Source organism: Schistocerca gregaria, chromosome 2, assembly GCF_023897955.1.
Source record: "Schistocerca gregaria isolate iqSchGreg1 chromosome 2, iqSchGreg1.2, whole genome shotgun sequence".
In the NCBI taxonomy this organism is placed as follows: domain Eukaryota; kingdom Metazoa; phylum Arthropoda; class Insecta; order Orthoptera; family Acrididae; genus Schistocerca; species Schistocerca gregaria.
The window spans coordinates 529,045,340-529,067,947 of NC_064921.1; the positions used below are offsets into that span (position 1 = coordinate 529,045,340).

Below are 22,608 nucleotides of genomic sequence, written 5' to 3' on the forward strand. Positions count from 1 at the left end.
TTGAATAGAGGAAAAAGGAAATGAAACAAATGCACTACTGTCCATTACTTACGGATCACTGGGATTTACAGAAAGTACCGCCTCACTGCGACGCTGTAAAAATTCAACTGTGTCGGGAAAACAAAAAAAAAAACAAAAAACAAATACGTGACACATGTTAGTATGAGGCAGCTAAGGACGCCTGCAAAAGACCGTTTGCGCAGATGTTTCGGACACAATGATGGATCCAAAGATGGTCGTTTTATTGGAACCGAAGTCTGAACCGAAATTATTCGGTATCAGTAGTTACGTAATTATGATTTCTCAATTTCAAGAACTCTCCATAAAATTACTATTTGATGTTGTCAGAGTAATTACCCTTAATTAAAGGGTTCAGCATGTAACAGAAGTACCTATACTGAAAACAAAAATGAGTGACGTTTATTTGATTTAGGATTCCACGTATTTTCAAACGAACTAACAGTGTTCAGAAAGGGTAGATTAAAGACAGTTGGTGGTGGAGTATTTACTGCTGTCAGAAGTAGTTTGCCTTGTAGTGAAGTTGAAGTAGGTAGTCCCTGCGAAATAGTATGGGAAGAAGTTACACCTGACAATCGCACTAAACTATTAGTTGATTGAATAGTTTTACTGACATCCCCCACTGCCTCCCCTCCTCAGAAGACCACGTGGCATGTAAGTGTGAACACTTCAAAGAAAACTTCAGTTTCATTTCAAATAGGTATGCCGCTCATATAATTATAGTTGGTCGTGACTTTAATCTACTCTCGATATGCTGGAAAAATTGTACGTTTGAAGCCGGCGGCAGGCATAGAACGTTATCTGAAATAGTACTGAATGCTCCCTCAGAAAATGATTTTGAACAATTAGTTCATGAGACCACTCGAAGTGTAAATAGTTGCAAAAGCATACTTGACCTCTTAGCAACAAGTAATCCAGGACAAATCGTGAGTTTTATGACCAATACAGGGATTAGCGACCACAAGGCAGTTGCTGCTAGGCTGAACACCGTAACACCGACAACCATAAAAAAGAAACGCAAAGTATATCTATTTAAAAAGCTGATAAAAATGCTCTTAACACCGTTTTAAGAGACAATCTTCACTCCTTCCGATCTGGGCATGTAAGCGTAGAAAAGTTTTGGAATGATTTCAGAGAGATAGTATCGACAGCAATTGAGAGGTACATACCACGTAAATTAACAAGTGATGGTACAGATCCGCCATGGTACGCAAAACGGGTCAGATCACTCTTGCAGAAGCAGCAAAACAGCATGCCAAATTTAAAAGAACGTAAAATCTCCAATATTGACAAAGTTTTGCAGAAGTTCGAAATGTAAAGTGTACTTCAATGCGAAATGTTTTTAATACTTTCCAAAACAGAACTCTGTCTGAAAATCTGGCAGAAAACCCAAAGAGATCCTGATCATACAAAAGCAACCCAGTGACAAGGGACAAACAATACCTTCTATGCGCGACAACAACGGTGAATTCACTGATGACAGTGCCACTAAAGCAGAGTTATTAAATACGGTTCTCCGAAGCTCCTTCAGCAAAGAACACGAAGTAAATATTCCTGAATTCCAGTTAAGAACAACTGCCAAGATGAGAAACATAGAAGTAGATATCCCCGGTGTAACATGGCTGCTTAAATCAGTTAATAAAGCCAAGACCTCCGGTCCACATTGTATACCAGTCAGGTTCCTCTCAGATTGCTGATACAATATTTAGCAGTTATATACAACCGCTCGCTCACAGAAAGATCCATACCTAAGATTGGAAAATTGCTCAGGCCCCAATACCCGAAAAGAGAAGTAACAGTACTCCTCTGATTTGCAGGCCCATAGCAGTAACGTCGATTTGCAGTAGGATTTTGATACATATTGTATTCGAACATCATGAAGTACATCGAAGAAAACGATTTATTGACACATAGCACGGATTTAGAAAATATCGTTCTTGCGAAGCACAACTAATTCTTTATACTCATGAAGTTATGAGTGCTATCGACAGGGGATGTCAAATTGATTCCATATTTCTATATTTCCAGAAGGCTTTTGACACCGTTCCTCACAAGCGTCTTCTAACCAAACTGCGCACCTATGGAATATCGTCTCAGTTGTGGGACTGGATTCGTGATTTCCTTTCAGAAAGGTCACAGATCGTAGTAATAGACGGAAAGTCATCGATTAAAACAGAAGTAACATCCGGCGTTCCCCAGGGAAGTGTTATAGGCCTTCTATTGTTCCTGATCTATATTAACGCCATAGGAGAGAATTTTAGTAGCAGTCTTGGATTGTTTGCAGATGATGCTCTCATTTACCGCCTTGTAAAGTCATCAGAAGACCAAAACGAATTGCAATATTATTTGGATAAGATATCTGTATGGAGCGAAAAGTGGCAATTGACCCTGAATAAATAAAAGTGCGAAGTTATTCACATGAGTACTAAAAGAAATCAGCTAAATTTCGATTACGCGATAAGTCATACATACCTTAAGATTGTAAATTCATCTAAATACTTAGGGATTACAATTACAAATAACCTAAATTGGAACGATCACATAGATAATACTGTGGGTAAAGCAAACCAAAGACTGTGATTTATTGGCAGAACACTTAGAAGGTGCAACAGGTCTACCAAAGAGACTGCTTACACCACGCTTGGACGTCCTACTCTGGAGTATTGCTGTAAGGTGTGGGATCCACAGCAGGTGAGACTGACGGGTGACATCGAAAACGTACAAAGAAGGGCATTGTGTCATTGCGAAGTAGGGGAGATAGTGTCACAGACACGATACGTGAATTGGAGTGGCGATCATTAAAACAAAGGCGTTTTCCGTTGCGACGGGATCTTCTCATGAAATTTCAATCACCAGTTCTCTCCTCGATTGCGAAAACATTCTGTTGGCACCCACCTACATAGGGAGAAATGATAATCACGATAAAATAAGAGAAACCAGGGCTTGCACAGAAAAATCTAAGTGCTCGTTTATCCCTCGCTCCCTTCGAGAGTGGAACCTTAGAGAGACAACTTGAAGGAGGTTCATTGAACCCTCTGCCAGGTACTTTATTGTGAATAGCAGAGTAATCACGTAGATACAGATGAAGATGTATTTCTCAATAAAAGTTTTTTCAAATTTACCGGTTTCTCAGTCCATGTAGTATGACAGAGGTTGAGAATGTTGTAGTAACACTTTTGTGTTGTTCTTTATATTCAACAGTATTTACGGATTTTAAATGTCCTGCCAAAGAAAGTGAAGCGCCCAGAACGCGGGAAACGAAATACGAATACGACGCCATTCATCAATAGTCCATGCTTCCTGCTAATGGCACCTCGGCCTCTTGTGTTGTTGTGCTACCGGCAGGCTACGCATGAGACGGTATTTCACTAAGTGAATTGTTGCTAGTCTCAGACAAACAGAATGTTGCAGGGAGCCGTGGCACAGATTCTAAGAGGTTACGATGTCCTTGGTGCACAATAAGGCGATTCTGCATTGTAGTTGTCAGATGCGATCTACCGAAACGTAGGCCGTCACTTTCCCTTACAGTCTTAAGTCGAACCACTGTCACATCCGAGTGCACCACACATCTGGATATCCACTGTTGGACCAGCTGGTCAAGTGGAGAACCGCAATGAGGCCCCTTTCAAGCACTGTCATGTGCTCACAACGCTGCCTCACACGAGTACGCGGCATCTCTGTTTCTTACGTACTGATCGCTCAAGATCTGACGCTGGTCACGTCTCTTGCATACCCTACCACGACTGGGAATAGCACTAAAACAGGAACAAGACTAATGCACTCTGGTTGCCGTGCTGCCGACCACAGAGAGTTACAACTCTAACAACATACATACTTGTACGAAGGTAGACTGACATCCGACTATACCTTCTTCACACTTCTCTTAAGCATCGTCATTATTACCTGGAAGACTCAGGAGCGGCAGATAGATGCCGATGCCTTACACACAGAATAACTAAACAGTACACGAATGACTGAAATAAAAGACTAGCTATGAAGACCTTTCGGTCTTCTGGTCGTCACGTGAAAGGTGCTTGTTGTTTATTTACAGTTCCCCCATCCCAAATATTCTTCTCTTCTACATAAGGCGCTTACGGAAAATTTTATTAATCCACACAGAAGCGCACATACATGAGACGATTACCAAACAGCGCCGGCCCTTTCTCGTCGGCTGAGGGAGATTGGGAGAAAGCATCTTATCTGAACATCCAGCTGACACCTTTATCGCTGCTATCAGATTTTTTTTTTAAGTAGGAAGTTCAAACTCTGAGAATTCACCTTCAGTAAAACCTATCTTCCAAAATAACGAAAATCCGAGGTTCAGATATTTCGCAGTCAGAACCGAACATTCGTTACAGCTATAGTTCTGAATGGTTACCGTGTTCCTTTGGAACGCAGATTCGACTTAAATGGCAAGTAGAACAGATAAAAATGGCGTATGACGTTATACGTCGCCAGATAATTGGCACCTTAATGGGCAGCACACAGAACATTACACAACAGCGTAACAGGCAGTAGCATCGTTATCTGGTCTTAATTGGCCGCAGACGTCCGTCCGCCAAAGCGCAGCCTAAACTCTTTGAGGGGCAGGAATTATTTTTTTGAAGGAAAAGATGTGATTTTTCAAAATCATAAAACTTCTTAAGAAACAGAACAATTTATTTTGACGTACTTTTGCAATATTTTGCCCACTTCTTTAATTACAAGCAGTTAAATTGTGGTTACCTCTGTTAACCGGCGTCCATAATATTTATTTGTTGATAGCGTGCGAGTGGTGAAATGAAAAAGATTTCTTCGGAAATTATTTACACAAGCAGCTCACAGCTACATTATTATTGAGACTGAAATGTCTAAAAGCAATTTTCGCCTTTTGTTAGACAAAGAGACACATTACATGTTGAACACACCAGTCTCTCACTATCCGTGTTCCCTCTCACATCTCTAGTTTTTTTTCGTTAATTTTCCTGTAAAAATTAGGAATTTAAAGTATAGGCAGATTCACCACACAGCATCCACATTTCGTACCGTCTTTCATAGCCCTTCCACTCATTTACTCAGCCTTTGAGCTTCTAGTTCTTAATTTCTCCATTTAATACTTTTTGATAAGGTCGATAGCATTTTGCAAATCTTTTATCTAAATTTCACAGGTGGCCTAATTCTATAGAACTTGTCAAGATCGGTCTGTCCTATTTTAGATATCATCAAATTGTCATTTGAATGTGCGTGACTCAGGAGAAAACTGAATCGTTTTACAGTCATCAACTCACGTATATGTGACTAATTTAAATATGGAGACGAAGACCGGTAAGCTCAATAACTTGGTAATTTTTTGACAATCATAAATACATTAATATTTAAAATATCTCTTATCTGATCTTCAGTAGTTGGGGTGCAATACTCCCCTATTTTGTGGCAATCTTATTGACTTGAACTGTTACACATTTTACCATTTTATTACTAAGAAAAATTCACCAAATATTTTCATGTGGTAACGAATGCAAGTTCTACATCTTCATGGATACTCGGCAAATGACATTTAAGTGCCAGGCAGAGGGTTCATCGAACCACCTTCACAATTCTCTATTATTCCAATCTCGTATAGCGCGCGGAAAGAACGAACACCTATATCTTTCTGACGAGCTCTGTTTCACTTACTTTATTGTGGTGATCGTTTCTCCCTATGTAGGTCGGTGTCAACAAAATATTTTTCACTCGGAGGAGAAAGTTGGTGACTGGAATTTCGTGAGAAGATTCTGCGCAACGAAAAACGCCTTCCTTTTAATGATGTCCAGCCAAAATCCTGTATCATTTCTGTGACACTCTATCCCATATTTCGCGATAATACAAACCGTTCTGCTCTTCTTTGAACTTTTTCGATGTACTCCATCAGTCATATCTGGTAAGGTTCCCACACGGCACAGCAGTATTCTAAAAGAGGACGGACAAGCGTAGTGTAGGCAGTCTCTGTAGTAGTTCTGTTGCATTTTCGAAGTGTCCTTCTAATAAAACGCAGTGTTTGGTTAGCCTTCCCCACAACATTTTCAATGTGTTCCTTCCAGTTTCAGTTTTTCTTAATTGTAATACCTACTTGTAGCTATATATGAAGGTAGTATCTGTTCCCGAAGAACAGATGGTACCTGTTCTTTCGGGAACATATACTACCTTCATATATAGTTAAAATATGGCTACTCGGCCACTGACATTCTTGTGCTACCGCACACGCTATGCCCGAACTCGTACGGGACTTGGTAGATTAACCTGCCACGAGTAATGAGTGTGATGGGCAAATATCTATTAGGCGGATTACGAATGTAGTGATGTGGACATGTTGGGAATGTGGGTCTCACGGGGAGCGTGCAAGGGGTAAGTCCTTGTAGGCGCACTATCCTGTGTGCCCTCTGTGGCTCAGATGGATAGAGCGTCTGCCATGTAAGCAGGCGATCCCAGGTTCGAGTCCCCTGCCAGGGCACACACATTTTCAACATGTCCCGAGTGATGTATATCAAAGCCTGTTTGCAGCTGGGGTGTCGATCTAATTATCATTTGAACTTAGTTGTAGCCTGGTTGCGCGATGGTTAACAGCACTAACCAAGATTAAACCAACAAAAATATGAAATAAATAAACTTGTCTCACTTAACTAATTCACTGAAGTTCTTTAGTATGAAAAAAATGACGTATGATAATAGTTACTTGAAAATAAAAATACACTCCTGGAAATTGTAATAAGAACACCGTGAATTCATTGTCCAAGGAAGGGGAAACTTTATTGACACATTCCTGGGGTCAGATACATCACATGATCACACTGACAGAACCACAGGCACATAGACACAGGCAACAGAGCATGCACAATGTCGGCACTAGTACAGTGTATATCCACCTTTCGCAGCAATGCAGGCTGCTATTCTCCCATGGAGACGATTGTAGAGATGTTCGATGTAGTCCTGTGGAACGGCTTGCCATGCCATTTCCACCTGGCGCCTCAGTTGGACCAGCATTCGTGCTGGACGTGCAGACCGCGTGAGACGACGCTTCATCCAGTCCCAAACATGCTCAATGGGGGACAGATTCGGAGATCTTGCTGGCCAGGGTAGTTGACTTACACCTTCTGAGCACGTTGGGTGGCACAGGATACATGCTGACGTGCATTGTCCTGTTGGAACAGCAAGTTCCCTTGCCGGTCTAGGAATGGTAGAACGATGGGTTCGATGACGGTTTGGATGTACCGTGCACTATTCAGTGTCCCCTCGACGATCACCAGAGGTGTACGGCCAGTGTAGGAGATCGCTTCCCACACCATGATTCCGGGTTTTGGCCCTGTGTGCCTCGGTCGTATGCAGTCCTGATTGTGGCGCTCACCTGCACGGCGCCAAACACGCATACGACCATCATTGGCACCAAGGCAGAAGCGACTCTCATCGCTGAAGACGACACGTCTCCATTTCTCCCTCCATTCACGCCTGTCGCGACACCACTGGAGGCGGGCAGCACGATGTTGGGGCGTGAGTGGAAGACGGCCTAACGGTGTGCGGGACCGTAGCCCAGCTTCATGGTGACGGTTGCGAATGGTCCTCGCCGATACCCAAGGAGCAACAGTGTCCCTAATTTGCTGGGAATTGGCGGTGCGGTCCCCTACGGCACTGCGTAGGATCCTATGGTCTTGGCGTGTATCCGTGCGTCGCTGCGGTCCGGTCCCAGGTCGACTGGCACGTGCACCTTCCGCCGACCACTGGCGACAACATCGATGTACTGTGGAGACCTCACGCCCCACGTGTTGAGCAATTCGGCGGTACGTCCACCCGGCCTCCCGCATGCCCACTATACGCCCTCGCTCAAAGTCCGTCAACTGCACATACGGTTCACGTCCACGCTGTCGCGGCATGCTACCAGTGTTAAAGACTGCGATGGTGCTCCGTATGCCACGGCAAACTGGCTGACACTGACGGCGGCGGTGCACAAATGCTGCGCAGCTAGCGCCATTCGACGGCCAACACCGCGGTTCCTGGTGTGTCCGCTGTGCCGTGCGTGTGATAATTGCTTGTACAGCCCTCTCGCAGTGTCCGGAGCAAGTATGGTGGGTCTAACACACCGGTGTCAATGTGTTCTATTTTCCATTTCCAGGAGTGTAGTATATGAGAAAACTCTGATACTCAAAACATCACCAAGTAGCTCAGGCAAAACCGCTGCAAGCCAGCAAACGAACGGTTATGTGCCAACAATACGAAATCGAGAAGTGTGATATCCAGTTTCATTCTATATAGCGAGAACTCTTTTAACTAACTGCGTTCCTCAGAACGAGAAATGCGGTCATAGCCAGCTACTACGCGTCTTAAAATAGTTGTTTAACATCGACAGGCATCGTCCATGAAGGAGCGGAGACTCCGAGATAAATCAGTGTTATTGGCACTGTTGCCTCGCTGAACAAGCGGAATGTAATCGAAAATGTGTTGATGCACAGGTCAGAAAAGGTGCTGCTATCTTTTCTAAATTTGTTTATGGGAAGGAGAAACCGACAACAATGCTGATTTCGACGACATAAAAATCATGAAGCGTGCTCTTAGATAGCAATTTCTGTTAACTACACTACTTGATCAGACGTATCCGGATACCTGGCTGAAAATGATTTACAAGTTCGTGGAACCCTCCATCGGTAATGCTGGAATTTAATATGGTGTTCGCCCAACCTGAGCCTTTATGAGACTTTCCACTTTCACAGGTATATGTTCAGTCAGGTGCTGGAAGGTTTCTTGGGGAATGGCAGCCGATTCTTCACGGACTGCTGCACTGAAGAGAGGTATCAATGTCGGTCGGTGAGGCCTGGCCCGTGTTTGAAGTTCCAAAACTCCCAAAGATGTTCTGTACGATTCAGGTCAAGACTCTGTGCTGGCCAGACCATTACAGGAATGTTATTGTCGTGTAACCACTCCGCCACAGGTCGTGGGTTATGAACAGGTGCTCGATCATGTTGAAAGATGCAGTCGCCATCCCAGAATTGCTCTCCAACAGTGGGAAGCAATAAGGTGCTTAAAACATCACTGTAGGCCTGTGCTGTGATAGTGCCACGCAAAGCAACAAGGGGTGCAAGCCCCCTCCATGAATAACACGACCACAACGTAACACCACCGCCTCCGAATTTTACCGTTGGCACTACACACGCTGGCAGATGACGTTGATCGGGCATTCGCCACACGCAACCATGCCATCGGATCGCCATATTGTGTGTCGTGATTCGTCACTCCACATAACGTTTTTCCACTGTTCAATCGTCAAATGTTTACTCTCCTTACACCAAGCGAGGAGTCGTTTCGCATTTACTGGCGTGATGTATAGCTTATGAGCAGCCGCTCTGCCATGAAATCCAAGTTTTACCACCTTCCACCTAAGTGTCATAGGACTTGCATTGGATCCTGACACAGTTTGGAATTCCTGTGTGATGGTCTGGACAGATGTCTGCCTGTTACGAATTGCGACCTTCTTCAACTGTCAGCGGTCTCTGTCAGTCAACAGACGAGGTCGGCCTGAACGCTTTCGTGCTGTACACGTCCCTTCCACTTCACTATCACACCGGAAACAATGCACCTAGGGATTTGCCGGCCGCGGTGGTCTAGCGGTTCTAGGCGCGCTGTCCGGAACCGCGTAACTGCTACGGTCGCAGGTTCGAATCCTGCCTCGGGCATGGATGTGTATGACTTCCTTAGGTTAGTTAGGTTTAAGTAGTTCTAAGTTCTAGGGGACTGATGACCACAGAAGTTAAGTCTCATAGTGCTCAGAGCCATTTGAACCATTTTGAACCTAGGGATTTTTAGAAGTGTGGAAACCTCGAGTACCGATGTATAACACAAGTGACACCCAATCACCTGACCACTTTCGAAGTCCTTGAGTTCCGCGGAGCGCCCCATTCTGCTCTCTCGCGATGTCTAATGACTACTGAGGTCCCTTATATGGGGTATCTGGCAGTAGGCGGTAGCACGATGCACATAATCTGACAAACATATGTTTTTGGGGGTGTCCAGATACTTTTGTTCACATAGTGTATAAAGAGCAACTGATATACTAACTCTGAGCTATTCTTGTTGATAAGAGTACAGTTCAACAGAGAAATTCCTAGAATACACAGACTGTTTAGGTGACTGACTTGTAACTGATGTCAGAGAAAACGACAACATATACTTGCGGAGACGCAGCATATCGACGCCCCCACTCCCTCCACCCATCTGCCGTGGTGTCACCTGTATAGTGCTGTTATAAGTCAGTGTTCAGTGTTGTGCGTCCCCTGTCAGTATTGCGAACAGCCGCCATACTGTCGCTAGTTGTGTTTTTTATCTCGTGCAAACAGAAACCAGACTGTCACCTTGCTTTCTAATTTTACCTGTGTACTTATTGTGTGTCTTCATCCGCATCGTCACAGCAGTGTTTTTATATTTTAAATTCCACAGCTTTCCGCCATTTTACAGTTTTTTATAATGTCACCGTTTTATCTCCTTTTTTCGTGTTTTGTTTATATTCTCGTTATGTATTTTCAACTTTTCTGTAGGCTGTAGAGCAGCATATTACGCCGCTGCCAACCTCCCCTCAACCCCCACCCCCTCTGGGGAGGGGAGAGTGGCGGGGGAAGCGAAATGCAATAAAGGGGAAAGAAACTGCATATCGTTGTTTTTTACGGGTAAGTGGTTCATCAGAATGTAATCTGGTAGTAGTTTACATATAGGAGATGTGCAAGAATACATATCTGACTGTTAATAAATGCTGGTGACATAGTGGGGGAAACGTCGACGAGCAAAAAGTGGCGGTTAGGTGTAATGTTGTTCCTAAAAGTTAAACGCTTAACGGCGCTCCTGTTATATTGCTACCGAACATACTCCGACGCTATCTCTGTCTCTCTGTTTATCGGTCGTAAACATTACTGTACTAACATTACGCTCGAGACCTCAGTTTAAATTGCGAGAAATACAATTTAAAGTATTATGAACTCGCGGAGCTTACACAAATGACATGTGCAGCTGTTTTAGCGTATCAGTTAGCTGTGAAAGGAGTTTGTAAGTAAGGTTTTTCCAGGTACGGCGGAAACTGCTCGGTCAGAAATCGTGAGCACTGCGAGAGGTTAGCAGTGGAAATGACAACCCTGCAAGTAATTAAGGCAGGACCTATTGGTGTAGCTAAAATAGCGAATTTACAGAGAAAATAAGTGTTACACGTAGAGCACTCCGTAACGTGGGTATTTATTTATTCACTGGAAATTTAAAGAAACTGGTACTTGATATTTTAAAACAGGTCGTCTATACTATACTTTTCGTTTGTCATATTTTCTGTGCGTGTGGTTTTCTTTTTCTAGCTGCGACATCTGGCATGGAAAAATACTTCTGTAAAAAATAACAATAATTTGAGACTGAAAAATAAATAAAATTTTGTTGCTTTGGGAAGAATGTAAAATGGTGATAGGATAGAGGACACTTTTTTTGTGCCATCACTGATAGTGACAGGCGGTAAACACCTCGGAATCGTTTCAACCTCTGACCGCCAGTGACAACAAAATAGCATATACTTAGTATTAGAGAAATTGTATTGCTAACCCTATGCATTAACATCAGGTATTCCATGCCTGTGAGCAATGTGCTGACCACACGCCCCTCCTATCCGCATCCTCAGCTGAGGATGACACGGCGGTCGGATGGTACCGATGGGCCACTGGTGGCCTGAAGACAGACAGCTTTTATTCCATGCCCGTACAACAGTAGGTGCTTTCTTGGGTGGATACCTCAAACATACCACGAATCATTCACAATATCGTCAACAGCTTTTCGAGAAATGGTAATTAACACAGGGCAATTATTTTGTTAGCGATTAACACAACAAAATTTACAACGATTTATTAAGACAAATTTGCTCTTTGATTTGAATATAAAGGTAGTTCTCTGTTATGCATGCTAGAACTCTGGAAGAGATAATTACAGTAATATGTTGCTTGCTAATACACGCGGAGACAAATTTTAAAAAATGTACGCAAAGCCCAGAATTCCAGGGGCAACGAAATTACACTTAAACTGCGAACATAATACGACAGGGAGACTCACTGATTAGTCAGCTTGCTTGGTCTTATCTTGTGTTATGCTTCTTTGAGAAAAAGCTTATGAGGAAACATTAAAAACATTATATTATGGTAACCTGCCGTTGTGGGATTGTCAGTAATATTACGAACCATATCTATTTATTTAAAGAAAGTGCACGTGGCTCAGTAAATTCTACAGTAAAATTTTTAACCAGATGGGAAAACATCTAGCCACTGCCTACAACTTTTTGTAAACGTTGTTTCAGCATCTCTATTTTGACATTTTTATTAGGTCGCACCTGCAAAGCAATGACCAGATTTCTAAACTGAACCACTGTCGTGCTTTTCTTATAAACTTGTGTCAGTGACGCAGATATGGACCTGCTCTGCGACACAAGTCGTATCACTGTTAGCCCTTGTAGTTTGAGTTAAAAGTTTGGAAAGCTACGCCAGACAATGATATGTGTCTACTTTCCGTTTAATTTGTTTCTCTCTTCGCAGCCCCCGATGGCCAGCGTCGTCGTCAGATTATCGATTTCAGTCAGTGGTCACCATCTTCAGATCTACAGGAAACAGGAGAACCAAATACAATTATTGGGCAACCTTTATTTTGTAAATAATAAATTACGATTTAGTGTAAGATGTTACTTTCATATAAGTAGAATACATGAGCTTACAAATATTAACAAGCATTCCTGTTTAAAATATAAAACTGTAGGAGTTTGTGTTCTTTTGACACCCCATAGGTACTTATGAATAATTTTCTACAGATAATATTCGACATAGGCTCTACGCAGAATCTGCCAACGGCAAACACGCAACAGTCCCGATGAGAGAGTTAAACTGAAGGTGAATTCCAACAACATAAGAAATGCTTACACTTGCTCGAGTTACTGGCAGTCAGAGACTAAGAGCAGTTGGTCCGTGTATCACACATCGAGCTCACGACTACGCAGGAATTCGCCATTTTCGTGCGGTCTCAGTTTTTATAATGCATCGGGTGTCATTTTCGTCGACTGGACGGAAAACCACTAATGTTCCTTCGTTATTCCTCGTATCACACGTTTGTGGAAGCGAGAGAGAGAGAGAGAGAGAGAGAGAGAGAGAGAGAGCGTTAAGTGAAATATTACCGGAAAAACGCAGAACGAGGAAAAGAAGTTAAGCTTCACGTCCACTACTCTGAATTTAGCACTGGTCCTTCCAATTGCGAGTCCAGTATCATAAACTGCGCCACCTGTCTCGATCTCGTAGAAAGAGGGAGCGCACGTTAATGGTAGTGAAACCCTGATGTGGAGGGTATTATGTTTTTCTGCAAATGCACATTTCAACCCGCACGTCTTCATTGCTAGCCAGAAATTATTCTTCCTACCGGAGACAAACTGGAAACGCATATGACAGGGTCCAGAAGAACAGTTCGCGAGAGTCCTGTTTATAGAGAGGAATGCTCGTCCACATGGAGCTACCGTTTCGGATGAACACTGTGCCGGGGAAGATAGCCGAAGCACTTTTAACATCTTAATGTTCGGATAATAAGTTGAAGACTCCTTAATCTAAGAATAGATGATCAATGCAGCTAGCCGCTATCTCTGTGTAATGTCTTGTCTGTATAGACGTGTCTCTGCTGTCTTTAAGATCCCTAATGGATGATTATTAGAATTATCTCTATTTTCATTCGCTCTCTCTCTTTCTCTCCTTCATCTATGTATAGTTTTTAATATAAGATTTCATTACGTGATATAGTGATAAAAGGAATCAGCCAAATAGAATCTTTGGTGGAGTCATTCATCTTGGTAATCAGCGGCTGGCTTGCTGCAAGAGATCTTTACATTTATTATTACTGTTAAACACTGCAGTCAGTCGGGAGAATCAATCGTTTGGACAATTTGTTCCTTTTAAGAAAGATTGCGAATTCCAGATGTGTACAAAGCCTTTTTGGACGATTTAACACAGAGTGATTGCAGGCTCTCTTCGACACAACGGAAACTTTCCCACTAATTACAGGGCCTACGTTGTCAACAAATGATTCAGAAAAAAACTCATTCGTTCATTCGCTCCAGAACAAAAAAGTCACAAACCTTATTTATGGAGGAAATCGTGTATTAAATCCATCTCCATTACATGTCAAGATCTCTGGTGATTCCACGCCTTAATTATTTTCCTTTTACAATCTCGTTCTCTTCAAAACAAACCGCTAGCGGCACAAATGTTAACTGGCTCACTTTAGCGAGAAGAAAAGCAGAATATCTATCTCTCATAAACACGTCAATCCCTCAACAGAACTCCAGCAGCTGTCCTAGTTACCACTCTGTCAACCATGGAGAATGCATATACGCATCTCTGTTATTTCAAGGAATAAATGCACTAGAAAATACTTTGGCGTCGACGAGCTGTCGCCGCATATATTACGAGGAAATCAGATCAGATCAGATAACAAGGTGAATGCATGTGGATGGTTTGATAGAAAATGATTAATTGGTGTGTGGTAGAGGGTGTTTGCTGTGGGGACATTACAATCTGACTGTCCAGCTAGATTTCTGTAAGTGAAATCTACACAGGTGTAGAATATGTGACGAAGAACAGGCTGTTGTAATGCCGTAGGCACACAGACCGTGCTGTCGAACGTTAACGTTGAACGTGCCAAGTTCAACGTGCTGCTGAACGCTCAGGAACGATGCGACTTGTGCATACGGTACGTGGGCCCCAACGTGGTATACGCGATTTCAACGCACTCCAGCGGCAGTTGAGGGATGTTTCTAGTTCGTAAATCACACTGTTTACGAAACGGGCGATCGTAAAATTCCCACGTTAGCTCTATTAAAACGTACGTTTCCTCCATCGTCCACGAAAAGGAAATTACCATGTTCATTGCAAACAGTGCGGTACAAATTTGGAATACTTCTCCGCCTAAGATAAACATTATTTCATCATTCCAACATTTTAGTGAAACACCAAGGTCAGTGTTACTTGATCACTGTTGCTACCCAGTAGCAGAATCTTTGCAACATGTGAACTACGAAGCGTAAAAGAAATATCTTTATATAAGTAGCGCAAGCTGTCCTGTAGATTAAGCCAATTGAACAAAGTCACCCCACAAAAAAGTTTAACTTATACTTATAGAACATCAAATAAAGTAGTATATACCTATATTAAACTAATAATAAAGTATCAGAACCTAATAAAAACGCGAATCTTAAGAAAAAAAATTGGAAGTGTTAAGACGCGAACCATCGGCCCTACGAACATTTCTAGCAGACTCTGACGCAACTCATTACGCTAACCCAACAACAAAACATTTGTGACGATTCATGGTATGTTACGCCTTGCTGGAAACCTTCATCGCAGATATGTTAGTTACTAATTGAAATTTAAATTATAACAAATTGTACCAAGAACAATGCGTTTTGGGTGGATATTCAGTGTGTCGCTGCCTTCAAATAGCCTGCTCTCATAATACGCAAGTTGCAATAATCTTTTGCCACGAATGTGATGTTTCTCATTATTTTATTGGGACGAATTACACGGTTAACAATGGTTTTTACAGTGATTCTCAATTTGCTGGCGCTCAGAAACGGCATATATACATGTAGGCTTGAAATGAATACCAATATGGCGCCGCACAACTCTGTACTGAAGGGAGACGGCGTGCGTGTGAGATAGGTGGCGTAGTATTATGTCATTGGTCAACGCTCACACGCACGCTCAGAATATCTGACAAGCCAGATATTGCTCTGCACGGTCACAAGGACCCCCGAACGTGCTATTCCACACTATGACGTCATAAACTCGGCACGCTCAACGCTCAACGTTCGGATGCACGGTCCGTGTGCTGACGGCTTAAACAATACAATACAGTACAATAAAAGCGTTCTTTAAGATCACTATGTAGTGAGAACCACGTGGTGCGCTTCCTTGACGTGTCGGTGCCACTGCCCACAGCGTCGTCGTCTGTGGCCCTGACGGGGAAGTGGCTGACGTGCTCCGAGGGCCGCATGATCCCGCAGGAGCTGCGCTGCGACTTCAAGTGGGATTGCCTGCTGGGCGAGGACGAGCAGGACTGCGGTGAGTGAGTCTCTCTCTTGGTGTGTGTCAGCTGAGCTGCCTCCGACACGCGCACACACTCGCCCACTACCACCAAACATTTTCCTGCGATGACAGCTTAAATACGGTTTCCCAAACTGAGTGTTTGCATAGGGTAACCACCATTGCTTTCAATTTGTTATAGTTGCTTAAATAACGAGAGCGATGCCCAGATATGCTTGCTTGTAATTAGTTGGTAATCTATTTAGTTGATCCTTAGACAGACAATTCGTGAAAGTTGAAACTAACATACAACATGAATTTTTTACAGAACGGATCCCGTGTTCTAAAAACGAATTCACGTGCAGCAATGGCCAATGTATCCCTATAGAAAGCCAATGTGATTTGAGATTTGACTGCTGGGACAAGAGTGACGAATTTAACTGCAGTAAGTACTCTCATAGAGATGAATTTTACTACATTATAAATCCCATATGCCGATTATTTCAGACATCAAAAGACGTTAAGTACCTGTCATTAAAATTAGTTTAACTATCATCGATTTTACATCATTAATTGGTTACAGTTACCATTATTACAGGTATAAGAGTTTAAATATTTAACAAGCTTTCAGCTACATGTTTTACTTACACTAAGTAACTTTGAAGTGTTAAATAATTGAAAAACATTTTAAGTATCATGTTGCGTGTTCTATTACAATGTAAAATTCTGAAACTAATATTTATTGCTCGTATAGACTCCAGGCATGTACACGTCCCTTGGCAACATAATTTCCGTCAGTATTTTATCTACAGTAAAGTGCTTCAGTAGAATCAAATGTTTCATGCATTTTGTAATTAACAACAGGCTCAACGGGACAGAATCGTCGTTGAGGTGAACCATTCACTTCATTACTTTACTCTCCACTCAGTTCCACAGTCGTCCGTCCAAACGCATAAGTACTATAGGTACTGCTGTAGATATTTTCCTATTTTCTGATTACGCACATCTCAAACCTACAACTTTATTTTTGCATATGTCATACAACTAGTGATTGTTGTTTAGATCTTGATACAGTCCTCAGTTATAGACCGAAGGAAAGAAGGAACATTAGGGTTCAGAGTCGCGTCGACTACAAGGTCCCTAGAGACGGTCACCTCTAAACTGAGTAAAACTTAAAAGATTTAAGTGTCTACCATAGGAAATGTTCGACGAAGTAATGCGTCAGCACAATAAAATAGTTGCTCGGCAAATGGTTCGAATGGCTCTGAGCACTATGGGACTTAACATCTGAGGTCATCAGTCCCCTAGAACTTAGAACTACTTAAACCTAACTGACCTAAGGACATCACACACACCCATTCCCGAGGCAGGATTCGAACGTGCGACCGTAGAAGTCGCGCGATTCCATACTGAAACACCTAGAACCACTCGGCTGTTACACGGCAGTTCCTATTCATTAGACGGTGTACCTAACAATATGACAACAATCCTGAAATAACAAATGGTCACATGCTGTGCTTTTCGCAGTATCACGCAATGGTGTCTCGCACGAGATGAAGTTGGTTTTTTCCTCAAGAAGACTACTGTGCAATGCAGCAGTGCCTCCCTCAGTCCCTCCATCTCGCATAACAAAAACATATAATCGATACCGACTGTGGAGAGTGCGTGAACAATATACGGAGCGAGTTATTCATAACAAATATATTCCTAGTATCACATCGCTGCAGCGAGTCAAAATCGATATTATTAGTACTATTTTTCCTGTCTTAACTCTTCGAAATAAAGGAAAAGTCAATCATTCAAATTTGTGCTAAAAAATTGAGAATTTAGACACATTGTACGGCACGTGATACGCCGATGTCACGATGTAGGTATGATGATAATCGTTTCTCACAGTCTAAAGCAAAAAATAGAAGGAACCAATCAAGTACAGATGTTTAAGAAAAACCTTAATCTGAGATCAAGCAATGTTGCTAATGGCGTAATTCCAAATCTGTACGCCGCTTACGCATGAGGAACTCCAGTGCCGTACTCTCGACGAAAATAGCACCTCACAGTTTTAAGTGAATAATATCTGTGTTGAAATGCAGAAGCGAAACGCCATTTTTTACTGTGTTACGGCCATCTAGACCATACAAACATTGGGTAATGTACCATCAAGCGAGAGACTAGCTGCACCAGAGAGACGCCAAACAGCCACCACATGACAGGCAGCCTACATATGGCCCGAGTTAAACTTTTAGCTACGACAGGTAAATAAAAATTCTTGTGAACTCGCGTGAATCTTTTGGAAACAACCTTTCTAGTACGGATACCGAGAAGAATTTGATTCCAGGCGTGGCAGAGAAATGAATTTCTGTCATGGCATTACACGTAAAAAAAACTATAAATCTTTGATGTGTCGTCACTGCGCAGGAACAGTATCTACCCCTTCGACACAAACGTAGATGGTATTGCTACATTTTGTAGATTACCTGCAACTTGATTAGATTTCATCTGACCCGGAGATATACTCTCCATATAGAAGTGTACCGAGTGACATGGGGCAGTAGTTAGCAAGTTGGACTCTTGCATTCGGAAGGACGACGGTTCAAATCCGTGCCCAGCAATCCCTCTTTAGCTTTTTTTTGATTTCCCTAAACCGCTCCAGCACAGCCGGAATAGTTCCTTTGAAAAGATATGGCCCACTTTCTTCCACACTTTGAAAAAAATCCGAGTTTGGTCTCCGTCTCTAATGATCTCGATGTCGACAGCACATTGAACCTTAATGTTCCTTCCATTTTTTCTCCATAAAACAATTGTATTTAACGAAGGAGGATGTCGCGGGTGAGCAGAATTTATCGAGCGGAACACGTGCCTGAAGAGGTATGAACAAAGAGGCCGTATCTGTCAATATCTAATGCGGCATCATCGAGCGACGTCCGTTAGGACTATTCCTACTACTACGAAGACCAACAGGACAAGTAATTTGCGTCACACATAACGATTTCGCCACAGTTATTCAAAGACTATAATGAGTCATGCCTGTGCTCTTCTGTGCAACATTATGATCTCGAATACATAAAAATGAATATTTGTTTGATGATCTCCTATGCGTAGGTGGCGTAGACGCTCAACACAGGAACGTCCCGAGCAGTTTCAATAAAATTTTGTGTCTACATGACTCATTTTCATAATAATTTGTCTAAAATATTTTGGGGGTTACATACTCCAATCATCCCTACGTGGTGGAGATGGGTGTGAGAGGACGTCGCATGTAGGGTAAATCAGGGTGATATGGTCAAATTTGGGCCTCGTAGAAGACAAGAAATTGTTTATTTAAACAAAATAAAAACACTCTCCTTTCACAAAATACATAACACATTAACAGTAGCTCATCCTCTTTAAGGCACTACAAAAGTTAAAAACAAACTATTCTTATTTTTATCAAATGTATATGGGTGAAATGGCGAATGCCCTTTGGGTGAAATGGTGAACTTATTTCCCTTGCTCTTTGCCACATAGTCACACATAGATTCATATTTTGAACAGGCTTCATGCAGCCAACGTTGGCAGCTAATACATTTGATCAAATCCACATGCTTTTTAGTGTAACTGTACAGTTCACCGCACCCTACATAACAACACTCTTCATCATCGGCGTCGTCATCATCGTCTTTCGATTGGATATCCAGCGACGAGTCGAATTCGGTGTCAGTGGTAGACGCTTTTCGTTTCTTAGCCTGCTTCTTTTTGATAATTCCTTTGCTAGTCTCTTTGGTTACGGTTTCTCCTTTGGTCCCCTTTTTAACATCTGCTCTACTCTTCCCTGACTCATTTTGTCGTTTTCTGTTTTGCAGGTTGTCGATGTTTTCTGGAAAAGACAAAACCTCAGATAAAGCTCTGGACTTCTTCCTTGCAGACGCAACTTTATCTAGGATAGGTATCAGCGAAATCTGGTCCAAGAGTTTGCTAGGGGTTATATTTGATTCTTCTGTTGCCACTGTCGAGGTCATATCTGTTGCTTCTGATGAAGACTGCATGTTTTCCTGTGGATTTTCCGCCCGTTGCGAACAGCCCAGTATGTGTTCAAGTCCCTGATCATTATCTACGTCTGCAGTTGCTTCTTCCGAGGGATTAGGTATCTCCTGCCAGTGCGAACAACTTGGTAGAGATGAAATAGGTCTGTTTTCACGTTCGTTGCTTTCCTGATGTTAATCTGAAGCTGATGTTAAAAACACGTATTCTGGGGTGACATCAGGATTAAACGTGATGGTTCCTGTACTTCTGAACCCCGATATTGCATTCTGTGTCGTAGCTGCTTTCACCCATGCCTCTTTGTAAGCAGTCTTCCAAACACTAAATTTTTCTATTAGGATTCATTATAATGTACGAATTGCAAGCATTATAATGATAGGATTTCAGATTTTCTTTAAAAATGCTCTGTGTAGCGGCTGTAGATAGTGTGTGGCGTGGCTTTGTAGACAGAGCAAAATTATGTTTTTTTTTCTTCTGCAAACTCTAATGTATATATCCTGCTGCAATGAGCGCTATGTACATCCAAAATAAGAACTACTGTTCCCTCAGGCTTCCTCGGTGCAAATTGGTTCCTAAGCCACAGAAGAAAAATATCAGTTGTTACGTATGCCGACTTTTGTGACATGAAAATCGTGGAACCCGGCGTCATACGTCCTTGTACTCGGACTTTTCATTGTTTCCCTTCAAAACACAAGCCGGGGGTAAAAACATGCCCTCTCCATTGCAGGAAGCGATTACAGATATGGTTTCACCCTTTTCACCGGATGTTATCACTGGAACACTCTTACACCCCTTTGCTGCCAACACGTAACCTGGTCTATTATTCAGCTGAAGTCCGGACTCATCTACGCAGAATATATTTCCCAGCTTATCAAGGAAGTTATGCTCTACCAAGGTGTTCTGCAGCAATGAAAAATAGTCTGAAACGTTTTCCATTCATACTTAAACCGCTTGACCGTGCTTGTGAAACTCCTTCCGATTTGCGGATTGAGAGTTCCGGATTTCTTTTTAAGAATAAATGTAGCCAGTCCAGTCCAGCAATTTCCTTTTCTCGGTTAAATGTTTGATATTGCTTATATTTCTGAGCCAGTTTATATGCCGTGGTACGTACTTCTGTCCTTGTCGGTGCAAATCCGAAGTTTTGTAATTTTATGATATGTTTTACCATTTTTTTCTCACATTCTTGTGCTAATACAGGCTGCCTACCCGAAGGTTTTTTCGTAAAGCACCCGTTTGCTAATCGTCTCTTCAGCTTGACCATGGAACGTAAAACTCCTTTGAGGCTTTATTCGGGCTCATTCCATTTTGCAGCGCTTTTACGGCATCGTTAAGTTGCTCCTCTGTCCAATCAGCACGACTGGATCCTTTTGTCTTTTGTAAAATGTAGGCATCTTTGCCTGGAACAATGACAGTAGTTAGAATATTTACTTTTTTAATCACTGACAAACCGAACTGTACTCGCAAAAAAGGATAAAAACTAATTTTTAAAGTTACGATTGTATTGAGGGGATAAAACAGATTAAAACTCTTGCGTGGGATAGGAAACGCTAACATTTCATGACTTGTCAAAAACCCTGGTTGGGATGTACGTAAATAAAAGCTTTACACTTTACACATAAGAAAAGTCCTTCACCGTATCACCCCTGCCCGAGTTTACCATTGCTCCCATTTGCTATGGGTGAAACGGTGAATAGCACGGCAAGAAGTTCAAAACACTGGACGCAACGATTTCAAGGTTATGTAGTACATAAGCAGCATAAGAAGGCACAATATATCAAAAAATACCCCGCGGACTACGCTACCTCAAGTAACATCTACAAATGCATGCAGCATATAAAAATTATTTACCATCGAAAGCAGTTTTGTACAAAGTACTTATGGTTTTTAAAACGGAGCTGGTTTTCAACACGTGCACGCTACGCAGATGATCAGAGACTGTTGGTATGCAGACATACGGAGACATCTGTTTAACCAATAAATAATTAAAGAAATTCACCATTTCACCCGATTCACCATATCATCCTGACTTACCCTAAAAATATTCCACCGCTATTAGTTTCAAATCCGTCGTTTTCGGGGCCGTCAAACTTTTTGGGGATAATCACGATGACACTTCATCACTGCAGACAGAGCCAGAGGTGGTGCAACGACAGTGACATATCAGCATATCTTTGTAAAGCCTGAAGGAATCTCCATCGAAACTGGCACACGTATCAGTTTATATTCGGAAAAATTGAACTCTGGCAGTAAGACATCCCTATGGTATCTATTGATGAAGGTATGGACAGAAAAGCGGTGACACATTGTATAATTGAAGAACATGTGGAGCAATTTCCACTAAGTTTAGTACGGACACGACTCACTGTTCCATAAAAACGCTGTGGGACTAAGATGACTCTACTAGCACTAGGGGTGGTGTTGAGTACGAATAGGCGAAACTTGTAGAAACAACCTGTTGGTATTTGTTTCATGCAATTAGTCTCCTTAGAATACTTTCAAAGTGTGA

General features: G+C 42.2%; 1 protein-coding gene across 1 annotated transcript in view; it reads left to right on the forward strand.

Moving 5' to 3' along the window:
* The window catches only part of LOC126335869 (G-protein coupled receptor GRL101-like), a 697,223-nt gene that overhangs the window by 524,531 nt on the left and 150,084 nt on the right, over positions 1-22,608 (forward strand). Inside the window, exons 10-11 of the mRNA XM_049999341.1 lie at positions 16,002-16,124; positions 16,414-16,530. Coding sequence (XP_049855298.1) covers positions 16,002-16,124; positions 16,414-16,530 — 240 coding nt within the window. The remainder of the gene's footprint in view (positions 1-16,001; positions 16,125-16,413; positions 16,531-22,608) is intronic.